Source organism: Phyllostomus hastatus, unplaced genomic scaffold (assembly GCF_019186645.2).
Source record: "Phyllostomus hastatus isolate PE091 unplaced genomic scaffold, TTU_PhHast_1.1 phas_scaffold_216, whole genome shotgun sequence".
NCBI classification, from domain to species: domain Eukaryota; kingdom Metazoa; phylum Chordata; class Mammalia; order Chiroptera; family Phyllostomidae; genus Phyllostomus; species Phyllostomus hastatus.
The window spans coordinates 20,650,251-20,664,818 of record NW_025334018.1 but is presented as its reverse complement, the minus strand read 5'-3'; the positions used below and the strand labels follow the sequence as shown (position 1 = coordinate 20,664,818).

Genomic DNA, 14,568 nt, shown 5'->3' with positions numbered 1-14,568 from the left:
CTGTTTCTCTCCCTCTCTTTCTCCCTCCCTTCCCTTCTCTCTAAAAATAAATAAAATCTTTAAAAAATTAATATCCATTTTTATTTTGTGAAGTTTTAACTGAGTATTTCCTTTGGAAAAGCTATATGATTTTCACTAGGCAGATGGTCATCTTTTTATGGAAAATTAGAAACTATTAACAGGATTAGTAGAATAAATATTACAACTCACTTAAGTTTAGGTGGAGTAGAAGCAAATTCAATTTTTGCAAAAAAAACAAAAAGTGACATTGTGTTTCTTTTCAGTTGCTCATGGTGCCCACGTTCATGTGGGTATATTATTAACTTCGACTTTCTAACTATTCCAGTCTCGATGACACGGTCTCAGAGTCCTTCTGTCAACTCCCCCGCAAAAGCAAAGGGCAGAAGAGCAAATATTATTAAAATACTTGCAACGCTTACCTTCCATTCCTCTTTCTCTATCTTCAGAACGAGTCTCCCGTTTTCCCTGGTGACCTTCTCCTTCAGCCGGGTCAAGGTCACACGTTCTTCCCAGATCCGCACCAGCCTGGGGACCGGGAAGCAGAGTGAGCTCTCGGGTGGTGACAGAGGCAGCGGGCACTTCTACAGCAAACAAATTAGAGCAGACACTACACTTGACCTTCGCCAAAAGGCTGAGAGGCCATAGTGCTCACTTTTGTATTAAGAAAGGCCCATTCGAAACCACCACTTGATCAATAGTATCTAGAAATGAAACCAGATTTTATTTTATAAGAATTTTAAATAAGATTAAGCATCACAAATGCCTTGTTTTTATGTCTTCGAAAAGTATCATAACTCTCCATAAATTTTTTTATAACAACAGCTTTCTTGAGATACAATTTTCATGCTGTAAAACTAATCATTTCACAGTATGCAATTCAGTATACAGTTGACGTTTTCTTTTATTTTCTTCCCTGACAATGACCTCACTGAAACGGTGTGTCACAGTATCACCATTTGCATCAGCTGTGGTTGTTTATGTATTATTTTTTTTAACAATACTACAAGTTGTAAGTCTATATCGTTTACTTTGGAAACAGCCTAGACGTAAATTCACCATAAATCAAGTTTTATAACACTATCAAATGATCTTACAATGAAATTGTTTTAAGATTAAGGGAAGGGTGCCTAGAAGGACAGCATTTTGCAAATTCCAAGTAAAGATTCCAGAGCTCAAAACTGCTTTGGTCTAGATGTGAAAAAAAAAAAAAGAATTTTCCCCCTAAATTTCTTAAACAGTCTCTCATTTTCCCCCCCCTAAAGATTGTCAGAAGTCTCTGATGTGGCGTGTGCTGATTACAGCTGCTTGCATCTGTCTTCTCTATCACCCCCCCAATCCAGGGGGCAGATCTGGGGAGGGTCTACCCTCAGTGATCCCAGGAGCTCCCAGCAGGTACATGGCAGTTTGGTGCATGAATGAATGAATGAATGAATGAGTGAATGAGTGAGTGCCCTAGGGGTTGGTGTAAGGCCCAGAGCTAAGGAGGCAGAGTCCGGACCTAATCTTAATGATCATAGAGGTGTGTGTGACTCAGCTTTTGGAATTTACATTTTACTAACAGACCGTCCTCCCTCCCAGACACAATGTAGTCATGAAGCCTAAAGAGAAGATGGGCCCTGGCTGGGTAGTGCAGTGAGTGAGAGCGTCGTCCCGACACACCAACATTGTGGGTTTGATCCCTGGTCAGGGTACAGACAAGAAACAACCAATGAACGTATCAATAAGTGGAACAACAAATTTCTCTCTCTCTACATCTAAAATAAGTAAAAATAAATACATACAATAAGACAATGCAATAGGGAAAATAATGCACACTCCTTACTCTTGTACAGAGAGCACTTAAAGCTGCTGAAATGAAATGATTATTAACCAGACATACGTGATACGTGAAATTCAAGCGTTTAGAACCCAGTTGTGATTCCTGATGGCCATTTTTAAAATGAGTAGGATCTATTGGGAGTCCTGTCCAGTCGAATCGATCTTGCCTGTGCACCGTACACACGACCAGTGTCATGAGGGTGGCTCTCCACCGGCAGGGCCCATCCAGGGAAAGGGGAGCCCCGAGGCCCCCGTGGCGCTCAGGGAGTCGGATGGCCTGCGTGTGAACGCCACCCACGTTTATTAGCCATCTGATCTTTGACAAGTGACTGGGCCTGTCTCTTGGGTTCCCCACGTTGAAAATGGAGAGCATAATAGCACCTGTGTGTGGCAGAAGCTACTCATCGTCCCCGGTTATCTGTTACTCCTCTTCTTCCTCGATGATACACCCTCTCAATGTAACTGAGCACAGGATGGCGTTCAGCCACCCCCTACCCCTTGCAGCCAGATGGGGGTCATGGGCAGCTCGGCCGTTGGATGCTGGCAGAAGCAGTGCGCATGTTTTCCTGCAGGCCGGAATCAATCAGGTTGGCTGCAGTCGGTGTGTCTCTTTGGGGCCAGGCGGTGACTTCGGGAGTGGAAGCCACACGCAGGTGAGCCACGAGGCAGAAGCCCAGGTATCTGACTCCGTGGCGTGCTGTTCCAGCCCTGGGCCACTTCTCCCAGAAAAGCTAACATTCTTGTCGGGGGTGCTCTTATTTTAGCTTTCTTTCTCTCATAATGCAGTCTCACCCACATCATGAAACCACATTTCAGCATGGTGAGAGGGTTAAGTGAGACAGTGCAAAGAAAACACTTAGCAGATGCCTAGGAAACAGTAAATGCACAATAAACAGCTACTACCCTTCTCTGGGTCAACATCGTTATTACCTTTGGTTGGGGAGAATGGCCCCTCCCCACCCAGGTCAGACACATATAGTTGTTTATCAATAACGTCCCCCCCTCCCCGCCCCCAGCCCTGGCTGGCATAGCTCAGTGGATTGAGCGCGGGCTGCAAACCAAAGCGTCGCAGGTTCGATTCCCAGTCAGGGCACATGCCTGGGTTGCAGGCCATGACCCCCAGCAACTGCACATTGATGTTTCTCTCTCTCTCTCTCTCTCTCTCTCTCTATCTCCCTCCCTTCCCTCTCTAAAAATAAATAAATAAAATATTAAAAAGAAACAATAATGTCCCCCCCGCTTTTCTTTGCTGGAAGAACACTGGTTATTTTCAAGTGTTCCCATTTCCCCCCAAGTAACCCAGGTATCAGCCTTAATTTGTCTAAATCCATCATACAGTCTCATTCCCTGGAAGGTCACTGGGTGAGGGGTGTACAAACGACCCGAGTCTGGCCAATAAAGAAATAGAAGGAAACGGGTTTCTGCCCTACTGCTAACGTGGTGAGGCCTGGAGGTGCCCCAGTCACCCTGTGACGCTGAGGGAAGTCACCTGAGGGCCACAGGGGACGGTGACCAAAGAAGTGGAGTGGACAAAGCTGGCGACGTTTTGGGAGTGCCTCGCCTCTGGACCTCCTCATCCCCTGAGCCACTGTAATGTGCCGACTCGCACAAGACCATCTGACGCTTCGACAGCCCTGACGCGCGGGGCGATGGGGGGGTCCGCGTGGACAGGGGCCGTTCCTGCAAGACCAGTAGAACCTTGGACACGATTGGGGAGGAAAGTAAGGAGACGCCAAGAAGGCGGAGGACATGAGAGCCTAGCCATTTAAATGGGGCCCGAATCAAGGCGTCAGGGTTACAGGGGCCCTGGCTGGAGCCCACAGCCCGGCACACGGATGAGAATCTGCAGAACCTTCTGCCAGATGTTGTCCAAGATCCTAGCGGCCGTGACGTCGCACAACCACTGAGAAGTCGACAAAATGGTGCTAATCCAACTTTAGTGACCAACGAACAGAGCCCTGACAGAGCCTACAATAACTGCGGTTTCACGCACAGACACTCGAACTGTCTGGGTCCCCATCACAGGGCCACACTCCACTGAGTCGAGTGTTTCCTTTGGGTACATGCTGCGTTTTCAATAAATTAAAAAAAATTCCACCAGGTTCAATAACAAGGCATTTCATAATGGCTCTTTTCTAGAACAAGGTTATGAGTGTTCATGAGCTCAAAATAATAAACACGTTACGACGTACTTCTGTTGAAACTCCTTCTCTCGCTTCAGGTCTTCATTGAGTATCTTTATCCTTTTTTCCCAGATTTCCTTGACAGCAGTGACAGCCCCCGGACAAGCCACGTTTTCTGACATGATTTCTCCGCATCGTCACGGAGTCGCCGACGTCATGAAGCTCCGAACAGCCGAGTCCCAGGGGCCCTCTCAGAAAGGACCTGCGGACACGGGGGGGAAAGAACAGCGGGTTTCAGAGGCCCACTCAGGATCGTCACGGTCACAGTAGCGCGTGTTTCCTGAACCCGTGCCAGGTTCCGCAGACTATTCGTACACGTTACATGCCACACAAATACTGTGACCTGGATTCTTTCCTTGTCTCTAAATTACGGATGGGAAGACCGTGTCTTAAAGAAGATGAGCAGTGTGTTCAAGGTATTGGTGCCACGTACACTCCCTCCGTTACTATGTAATTCACAACAATGAAAACCTGCCACTCGGCCCTGGCTGGCGTGGCTCAGTGGATTGAGCACTGGACTGTGAAGCAAAGAGTTGCTGGTTTGATTCCCAGTCAGGGCACATGCCTGGGATGAGGGCCAAGTCCTCAGTAGGGGGTGCATGAGAGGCAACCACACAGTGATGTTTCTCTCCATCTCTTTCTCTCTCCCTTCTCCTCTCTCTAAAAAAAAATTAATTAATTAAAAAAAAGAAAATCTGCAACTCGTTCACATGTCTGATTATAGGAAAACGGTTAAAAAAGGATATATAAAATAAGACAGCCACCTGGGATGAGCTATGTGATCCGGCTGGAATTCTGTGGAGTGGTAATGTGTGTGTTGGGGTTGTTTACTCTTGTGTAAAATACGTTGCAAATGGATGGAGGTAAAAGTGAGGATTGTGACCCGAATCTCAGAAATGAGAAGAAAACAATACTTGGGAAATGTTATGTAAATTATGGTAGATCCGTCTGGTGGAATGTTCTTCGCCTTAGAAAGAATGGTATTGGTTTTTCACCAAATTATATGAACAACAGTGAAGGAATTCGATTTATAGCTAATTAATCCCCTCGCCCTGCCCACATCACCACGTCCATGTAGCATTTGCAGCATTTCCCTGGGATGCTGTAACTCGGGGAAAGGACAGAGACTTCCGGAAGGGAGAGGGGACTCTTGCAGCTGCACAGGTGAGCGCTCCCACCCGGGAGAGGGGACAGTGCACGCTGTCCTCATCTCCAGGGAGGGAAGTCGGGCGATTGCTACCGAACTCACAAGTGCACGTTCACACCGGCAGGAATTTATACCACACATGTTTTCAGCTGTAAAATGACATACTACAAAATGATTCACCACGGTGTGTTTCATAACAGCAAAAGATTGGGAACACCCTGAGTTCCATCTGTACATGGTGGTGTAGCCACCGGGTGGGCAATGACACAGCTCCATGAAGAAGGGACAGCACCTTATAAACTGACAGGCCGTGACCTCTCAAATGGCGCCACCGCTGATTTACCCCCTAAAAAATGTGGATATTTGGGTTTCAGAGTCGTGCTACTACAAGCAACACCGCTTCTAAAATCCTGGTGTTTATCTCAGTGCCCACGTGGGGAGTCAACAGATACTGCGGGCACTTTATGCAACAAGATGTAAAGAAATCGGTGTTTGCTTCGAGTCACAAAGGTGATCGAGAGAGATGCTGGCCACTGGGAGAGAACCCCAGGAGGTGTCGGAGAACACGGGCAGTGTCTTTCAGGGTGAACTCCCTGGACAATGTCTCGCATGGGCAAGAAGCAGCATGTAACTGCATTTGGGAAAGGGAGAAAGACATATACAGAGATAACCACTGGGATGCTCAGAATGTTGCTTCTAGGGTGGTAGGGAGACGCTGGGTAAAGAACTCTGCTTTTCATCACCAATCACCTCTGAAGTACTGATTTCTTCAAAGTAAAGGTGTGCAGTGTGTGGGGTGAGGGAGACCAAGGCAGAGACAGAGAGGGAGGAGAAACACATCGCAGAGGGGAAAAGTGTCCAGCTTCAGGACTGATACGTAATCGCCAACGTGCGGAAAACCACGAGGAGAGAGGGAGGGTCCCTCTGTCTACACGAGGCCCGCACACTCTGCCCCGGAGCAGACAGCCAGATCTTTTGCCATTTAGACACCTTGGGATACAGACGCCGATGATCCGACTGTCTGGGCAGATCCCAGTCAAGCTGCAGTTTGCTTGAAGGATTTGTTCATCAAACAATAAAGTGTTTTAGAAAATTCCAACTATCTAATTTTTACTAGACATATACGTGCTCATTCATTTCCTCATTTGCCATTACACGCTGGGCAGCCAACAGTGTTCCCGTCGCGGCGTCCGAGTCCCCTTAGAGGAGAACAGGAACAATGACGTTACGTGCTTTTGGCCTCTGGCATAGGACTGTGGGCTCTGCCTGCATCATTGCCGTGACGGGCCAGGACATGGCTTGGCGGTGAGGCGGGCACGACAATGGCATGACCGGCAAGCCAGCTCCCCAAAGTCAAAAGAAAGACACACAGTCTCGAAACAGATGCTCCTTAACTCTTAGGGACGTCTGTCTTCCTGACAATGACAATTGCGTGAGGGACCAGAAACCCCCACAGAGACCTTTAAACCCAACTCTAAGTCTAGTTGTACATTGTAGCCAATATAGACACAGGACCATCAGCAGTCTATTTGTATGTGAAGAGTGGGAACAAAAAAATTTTTTTCTGGAAAAATACTTACCATCGTCGGCGTGTGCAGAAACTGACGTGCCCAAAGTTCCCAGTTATCAGCTCAGAAGGGCGTGTGTTGGGCAGAACGGTTCCCAGCACGGCTCCGAATGAGTAGAACCCTCTGTCGGTCGGTAACCAAGTGAAAGGTAATGCCAGCCTCGGTCTAAATTTAGTTCGTGGACAAAGCTGAGAATAGCAAGGGTCACGTGGCGCTTCTGTGCGAAGGATCAGCTGAGAATGCATGTATGTGAGAGCACGCTGCCCACGCCGCCTGGAGTGACAGGCGCCCCGAAGCCAGAACACACCTCCCCCCCCTCCCCAAGCCCTTCCCCCTTCTCCTGACTTCCACACTCCCGGTATCGCACGGACTTGGATGGCCCCGTCCCGAGAGAGAGAGACTCGGAAACGAGAGTATGTATGGGGTAACAAAACCCTACCCAGTAAGCCACAGATCCTTAAATATTTAAACTGAAGGCACAGATGCTTCAGGGGAAAAAAAGGAAAATGAAGGCGTGGCCAAGGAGAGGAAACAGGGGCCCCAAGCTCCTCCCACACCCACAGGTCAGACTCGTCGCGCCCTCACCCTTTCTCTCTTCAGCCTGGCTTAGGTCGGAGTTAATTCCTGGTTCTTTAAATAAAAGTATGCATTTCTGTTTTGCATTGGTACTGTATGCACATGGAACAAAATTCAAGCGATAGGGAACCTCCGCTGCCCACCTCCAGCCACTTCATCCTCTTCCTGGATGGCGGTCACTGCTGCCAGTTACTCGGGCGCCCTTGCACAGACCGTCTGGGGATTTATGTGGTTAAAACGATACCGAATTGTCACACACACACACACACCCCCATTTCCCTGAACCAATCAACAGTGGAAAACCACTCCTTCTACATTACTGGGAACTGGCCAGAAATCGAAAGTTCACTGGGAGTGATTTTAAAATCTGCACTGGAGAAAAACATGCCGTCAGTCTACAGAAACGACAGGTCACTCAGCAAGCAAAACACCAGTGGGACGCTTCACTTCTCTTGTGAACGGAGGGGTGGCCATGGCGTTTCCCACTATGTGACGACAGCTCTTACGGGAACCATGTGGACCCTAGTGGGAGCCGCCAGGCTGTCATGCAGGTTCCTCGAGCAACTTAAACCTAGGGTTGGGCGGGCTGGGCCGAGAGTAAAAGCCAGTATAATCTTGCTTCAAAAGACGGGGAGGGGAGGGGAGGGGAGGGGAAGACAGCAACCCTGCAGCCCATGCACCCAATTATGACGCAAAATTGCACCGGCTTGCTACATGCTGGGTGAGGTATTTTTGGCCACGCACCGCTTTTTACTTCTACAGAAATAAAGGCTACACTGGAGTTTAAACTCTGTCCCTGGGCAATCCTTGATTCCTAGGGTACTGACCCAGCCTCTGACGGTATGCCTGTCAGAAGGCACCCACAGAATCTGCTTTTGTCACATTTCCACAAACTGCTCTGCAGGACCCTTTATGTCTACAAAGGTGGAATTGTGAGAATTCTGATTGTGCTTAGAAAGCACTGCAGGCAGTGCCCTCAGCGACTCCCCGCCCCCCCCCCCGCCCCAAACATCTCCTGTTTCAACCTGTTTGGACGGAACAGACCCAGGGGCACCCCTTCTTCCAGTCCCAACCTGCCTCCAACCTCTTTTCCAGTCGCCACCTTCAGAACCGCTTCAGCCACCCTCAGCCTCCCAGACCAGGCGGCTCTGTTTTTGACCTTGTCTCCTGATCTCCAAGCAACCGTGAGCTCCCAAATCCGTCAGAATTATCGCACCCTGGGTGGGGGAGGCCCCACCCACTGCCTGGTCACCCCGCTCTGTGGGCCTCCTGCACCCACCTCTCTCTGGGCTTCCGGTGCCACCGCGACGCTGTGGCCCGCACAGGGGACACTTCTGAGAGTCGGCCCGGGGAAGCCTCAGGGTGCCAAGCATGTCTTCAAGATGCAAACCCAGCGAGGGGGCCTCACCCTCTCCCAGAGGCCTCCCCACAGTGAGCAGGGTGCCGCTCAGGACATACGGAAGCCGCCACCGTCCAGAAGAAGAACCTGACCTGGCCCTTGGGGACCTCCCTGCCCCCGGTTCTGCCCCTCGGCCCCTCAGCCCCGTGACTTCCCGGGGAGCCACGTCCTGGCCCAGCAGGTGAAACGCATCGAGAAGATGGGCGACCTCGGGGCTTGCCTCTGCGGGCTGGCTGCCCTGGGCTGGGCTGGGCGGGGAGGGGTGGGGTCTCTTTGAGAGGCTTCCGGTCAGTCGAGCACGACTAGGAGACTGTGGAGGGTCCCCTCTGCATCCCCCTGGGGTCTGGCTTCTGCCTGAGCCTCTCCCTGCAGCCAGGAGGCAGCTGTTTCACCACCCTGGCGCCTCCCCCTGCACTGGCCCAAATGGAAACAATGCAGCTCTTTGCAGAAAACATTAAAAAAAAAGAAAGGGATGGGGGAGTTGAAGTAGGAGGAGAATTACAACCAAAGAGAGACATCAGATGGAAAAAATACTCTTCTATTAAAATTGAAATGCCTTGCATTTACACATCAATATTTCTAACATTCACACACCTAGGAGGAGACCGAGTGCCGTAAATAACAGTGGTGGTTTTTAAAAAAAAATTATGCCGCCTCCGTGACAGTTTGTCCTGCTCTGTCCAAGCACGGCCCGTCTAATCTTGTGCCAGCAACACATCGGGGGCCAAGGACAGGTTCATGTGCGGTCTGTGGTGCCCTTGGTTTGCAGCCTCGCCGGTGTGCCGGCCTAGCCGTGGCCTCCTCCCTGCCCCGTGTGACCGTCTCACATCCCCACTCGTTAGTCCAGGGCCGGTCTGTATTCGTCCCTGCAGTCCGTGTGAACGCCGCCACACCGGCCCGCCGTGACCTTGCCTTTGTTCCCACGGTTGGCACGCTGGCTGCATTTTTCCAGGAAATTAAATTGCTAGTTCTTTCCGGACGACTGCACTCTCGAAACTTCTGTACAGACTTTATAACCTTGACTTTATTTCCCCTTTCCTTTCTTACCGAATTTTATTTTTATTTATTTTTAAAGAACTTTTTAAAAAAGATTTTACTTATTTATTTTAGAGAGGGAAGGGAGAAAGAGAGAGAGAGAGAGAGAGAAACATCAATGTGCGGTTGCTGGGGGTCGTGGCCTGCAACCCAGGCATGTGCCCTGACTGGGAATCGAACCTGCGATGCTTTGGTTTGCAGCCCGCGCTCAATCCACTGAGCTACGCCAGCCAGGGCTCTTACTGCATTTTAAAACGACCAGCCCCTTTAAAAGTTCCCTCTCTCACCACGGTTTTTAGTACTACTGACTACATACGTGGAACATATAAACGAGCTGTAAGCTTCAACTGAAGCGGGCCGGCGAGTCTCCCGCCGCGTGCCGGCTCCTCTGGGAACGCGGCGGCTGGGGACAGGGTGCCGCGTGCTCCCCGGCCGGGCCGAGCTCGAGCCCTTCTCGGGCTGCCCGACCCTGCCCCAGTGTCTGCCCTAAATTCTGCCCCGTCCGCAGTGCTTCCGTCCTGGTCGTCGGCACCCACGGCAGCTGTTCCCCACGCTCCGCCTGCTAACGAGCGCCGTGGAAGCCCGAAATAGAAAGCAGGTCTCTTTGCAGCTGCGATTATTCTCGTCACGCTCCCATTGTTTTTGTGGCTGTCCTCTGGACCGGCTCCACATTCATTCCCCTGCTCGGTTTCAGCCCGCGGCCTGGACTCCTCCAGCCAGGGCCCGGCCAGCGGGCGCGCCAGCCTGCGCTTGGAGCCCCGGGCTCAGTCCTGGGCCTGCCTCTGGGTGAGTCTGTATCGTTTGCGTCTGAGCTCGCAGGCATTCAGGAGCCACATCCCTCCGGCGCGTGCTAAAACGGGGGGTGGGTGGGGGGGGGGTGGGGGGGCGTGCTGTAAGACACGGGAGCCAGGGTTGTTTTGATGGGCGAACGATGAACTGTCTCAGGTTCAGCATCAATAATTCAGAGCCGACCCGGTCTGTCTGATGTCACGGAAATGCACGGTCACCTCGAGATGCTCAGCGTGAACACCAGTGCCTAGAGCACAGGGGAGAAGGGGGCCCGGAGGGAACTCACTGTCCCGGTGACCCCTGCGCGGGCGATGCGGCCAGACCTTGGCCACGCACACTGTGACCGCAGGCGAGCAGAGGGGAAGGAAGCCCGATCACCAGGAGTGGCCGGGGCGGCCTCCGGGAATCTTCCGTCCGAGAGAACCTCCCTTCAGTCCCTCCGCCCTGCCGTGTGGAATGTGGGCCCGGACAGTGAGGACAGACGTGATGCCGCAGGGACGGCAGGACACAAGGCAGGAAGGAGCCTGGGTCTGTAAGGACTGAGTGGGGCAGAGCCGCCCCACCAGCTGAGGACAGTCAGTCACTCGGGAGTCTGTCGTCTGAGCTGCCGCTGGGCTGGGTCTCTCTCAGGCGTGGCCAGACCCGGCCCTCACCGACGCCGTTACTGTTACCGAGGACTGCCGTCAGGAGGACTGAGACGCGGGTCTGTGCTGGCGCGGTGCCTGGTTTGCAGGAGACACTCGGTCACGTGGTTTCCGCCCCCGCTTCTGGGGCCCGCACACGGCACAGCGGCCCACGCTTCCGTTCCCCCCCCCCCGCCCTTCGCCCAGGAAAGAACTGACCTCACGGAACAACTTATCTTAAACACTAATCTGGGCAACGGTGGGGGCGGGAACTTCGGGAGAGGCCGTGTCCGGGGACGCTGAGGTTGCTGAGCTGGGCAGGTGTGACTGGGAAGGTGACTGCGAGGACGGGTCGGCCGTTTACTGTGGGACCAGGGCTGGCTGTCACCCTCTCTGAGACTTGCTCCTTCTCTAATAAACAAGGGTTTCCTGGCTGGTGTGGCTCAGTGAATTGAGCGCGGGCTGCGAACCAAAGTGTCCCAGGTTCGATTCCCAGTCAGGGCACATGCCTGGGTTGCAGGCCATGACCCCCAGCAACCGCACATTGGTGTTTCTCTCTCTCTCTCTCTATCTCCCTCCCTTTCCTCTCTAAAATAAATAAATAAAATAAATAAATAAAATATTAAAAAAAGAAGTACAAATTGGTAGTTACAAGATAGTCATGAGGATGTAAAACATACAAAATATAGTCAATAACAGTAAAAAACAAACAAGAAAAACAAACAAGGGTTTATTTTATTTATGTATGTATTTTTATCCTCACCCAAGGACATTTTCTCATTGCTTTTTTTTTTTTTTGAGAGAGAGGTTGGTGTGAGGAGAAACATCAATCGGTTGCCTCCTGTACGTGCCCCAACCAGGGATCGAACCTGCAACCTAGGTAAGGTGTCCTGACTAGGAACTGAACCCATGACCCTTCAGTCCTTGCGACGATGCTCCAACCAACTCAGCCACACCAGCCAGGGCTGCTCTCTCTCGTCGTTGAAATAAACGAATAACAGTACCTAAGGTTGTCGTGACTAGTAAATAAAATCATCAGTGAAGGTGCTTCATTTAAAACGTTATGTGAAGCTAGCTAGAAATGAGAACACAAGAACAGTAATAATCACAGTGTTCAAGTGTGGCGATTAAAGATACGGAAGCAGTTGCTTTCTTGAATTCTCCCTGAGGGTGGCTGCACGTAGGTCAGTGGAGCAGTAAGGTGGTCAGTCAGGCCGGTTCTGTTCTGGGCAGAGCGGGCGCCCCTCTGCTGCGGGCAAGGTCTTCCCACCTGAGTGAGTGAGGTGGCTGAGTCTGGCCGTGCGCTTTCCCGCTGGGCGTTAGACGCATCGTTGCTTTGTTTAGTTGTACGTTAGGATGCCATACGTGATCATTTACAATAAACATTTTAAAAGGAAAAATGGTGACCCACGTTCTGCTAAATCTCCAAGGAGCTAGAAAACACTAAACAGGCTGATTAACCACAGAATTCTAGTGCATTCTCAAACAGACGCACTCCACGCAGAAAGAACTCTTCTTTGCCAAACATGTAGAATGAAGGTCTTACCGACGAGGAGGAGGTTTGCAGATTCCTTTTCCTCCTCTAGACGCCTTTCCTGGTGGCCAGCGAAGCGCCCTGAGCTTTCCCTGGGCACGAGGGCTGCCTCGGGGCCACCCTGGCTCCGGGTCACCCTTGGCCGGGTCGTTGGCTGTACTTTGTGCGCTCTCAGCACGTCATAAAAATACCAAGGGCACAGAGCCCGCGTCAGCTGGCACGTCCCGAGCACCAGGCCACTGAGCTGGGGCGGCCATGAGGGTCACGCCCGCAGCGAAGACAGACCTGCCTGCCCACATCACTGAGGGAGGCCCGGGACGAGCGGGGGGGGGGGGGGAGAGGGAGCGAGAGGCCCACCCAGACGTGGGGAGCCGCAGAGGTCCGGAGGAGGAAGGGACTTTCATGCGGGCTTTCTCCCAGCCAAGGCACAGACGTAGGACATAAACTGTGTGCTGTTTTCAGCCAGCGGGAGTCACTCGCTCATTGTGACGGAGGCTCAGGACCAGAGTGTCCGAGTGTCTTGTAAGCCTGACATCTGGGAAGGTGAGGCCTAGACCGTGAGGACGGAGACCCATGTGCTTGTCACACCGCCCTGTGCTTGGCTGCAGGCGCCCGGGGACGCCTGGGATGGCCGCCGTAGGCAGGGAGCAGAGCAGCCTTGGAACCTCCCCCTCCTTAAGGAGGCACCCCTGACTCTGAGGACACCCACTGACTGGGTCTTGCAGAGCCTGCATCTGTGCGTGAAGGTAGGCTGGGTAAGAGAGTGCAGTGTTCCAGGTCAAGTGTGCCTCCACTCACGGTTCACGAGGCAGAGGGGCGGGCAGGAGGATGGCGGTGGGACCCTGCTCTGGGACGAACTAACAGCCCGTTGCTCAAACGAGCTGCTGCTGCTGCTGTGGAGAAGCCGCAGTGCCCAAACCCTTTCTGCAGGGGCTGCACGGTGCGGGCCTGGGCGGCCTCTCAAGTGACCGGCACGTGGAAGCTGTCCGCCTTTTAGCCCTAGTGACAGGTACCCCTCAAACAGCCTCAACTCACCAGCATCCCCGGCACCTGACACTGTGTTTCCAGGAACTCCAACCTGAGGCCGAGGGAGCCCCTGAGCCAGAGCTGGGTCACGCCGCCAGGGCAGCGCACTGCCCGAGACGGACGTGGCCGTTTCGACCCAGGGACGCCTTGACCTCCAGAGCGGAAGTTAACGCCGGCCCTGGCTTCCGTCCTGCCCCCTCCTTCCCGGCCAGGCTCCCTTTTCCAAGTCAGGGGAACGCTCTGCTCGGTGACTGGAGCCCGAGGTCCTCGGGGGCCACTGCCCACAATGCTCTTGGCTTCCCGTTCGCGCACACGCAGGGCTTCCCAGCCTCCTGGCTTCTCCCCTGCGAGGTGTGCAGCCCCGTGGGTCCGCTCGGCTGTGCGCCGTGCTCCCGTGGTCCCCGGGACTCCTCCTGCCCACAGGCCCCTGCGGTGGGAGGCGGGCGGCCTTTTCCTGAATTCTCAGCAGTGGAAACTGAAGACAAGACGGTCAAGGCGGGGGCTGGGGGAGAGCAGACAGCTCCACCGTTTCTTGGGAACGTCAACAGCCCCTTGTACCAGCGATGCCGGCCGGTCAGGGGAATGTGGAACGTATCCATTTCTCCCAGGTGGCACATGCTTTGAGTGAGGAGGACGTTTTCACATCATGGCATCTTCATCACGACCCGTAAATGCTGTCCACGGGAAATGGTTTAGCTACAGTGCAGCCATCTGCTGACCCCCCCGACAGGCTGGGCAACTTCCACGAGGCGCTCTCATCGTGGCCTGCTTTTCCACTCGGGTGTAATTCCGTTTTACTTTTATGAGGATTTAGCATCAGTCCCCTCCCCCAGAATGCAACCCCAACAC

At 52.6% G+C, this 14,568-nt stretch overlaps 2 protein-coding genes across 2 annotated transcripts in view; one reads left to right on the top strand and one right to left on the bottom strand.

Moving 5' to 3' along the window:
* The window catches only part of LRRC39 (leucine rich repeat containing 39), a 16,910-nt gene extending 10,006 nt beyond the window's left edge, over positions 1-6,904 (bottom strand). The window contains exons 1-3 of the mRNA XM_045861734.1: positions 6,750-6,904; positions 4,032-4,224; positions 441-546 (exon numbers count right to left, since the gene is read on the bottom strand). Coding sequence (XP_045717690.1) covers positions 441-546; positions 4,032-4,144 — 219 coding nt within the window. The 5' untranslated portion in view covers positions 4,145-4,224; positions 6,750-6,904. The remainder of the gene's footprint in view (positions 1-440; positions 547-4,031; positions 4,225-6,749) is intronic.
* Positions 5,770-14,548, top strand: LOC123804645. The gene is made up of 4 exons (XM_045817017.1): positions 5,770-5,796; positions 10,339-10,533; positions 13,302-13,439; positions 13,762-14,548. Exons 1-4 carry the CDS (start codon positions 5,770-5,772, stop codon positions 14,341-14,343), a joined length of 942 nt encoding a protein of 313 aa, XP_045672973.1. The 3' UTR covers positions 14,344-14,548.
* Positions 14,549-14,568: the final 20 nt, after the last annotated feature.

Bases quoted from the DNA above. Each gene is read 5' to 3' on its own strand.
- LOC123804645 (XM_045817017.1), top strand. From the start codon at position 5,770: ATGTCTCGCATGGGCAAGAAGCAGCAT. The intron at 10,534-13,301 runs GTGAGTCTGTAT...GCTTGGCTGCAG, and splicing joins AGTCCTGGGCCTGCCTCTGG to GCGCCCGGGGACGCCTGGGA. The intron at 13,440-13,761 runs GTAGGCTGGGTA...CTGTGTTTCCAG, and splicing joins GCCTGCATCTGTGCGTGAAG to GAACTCCAACCTGAGGCCGA.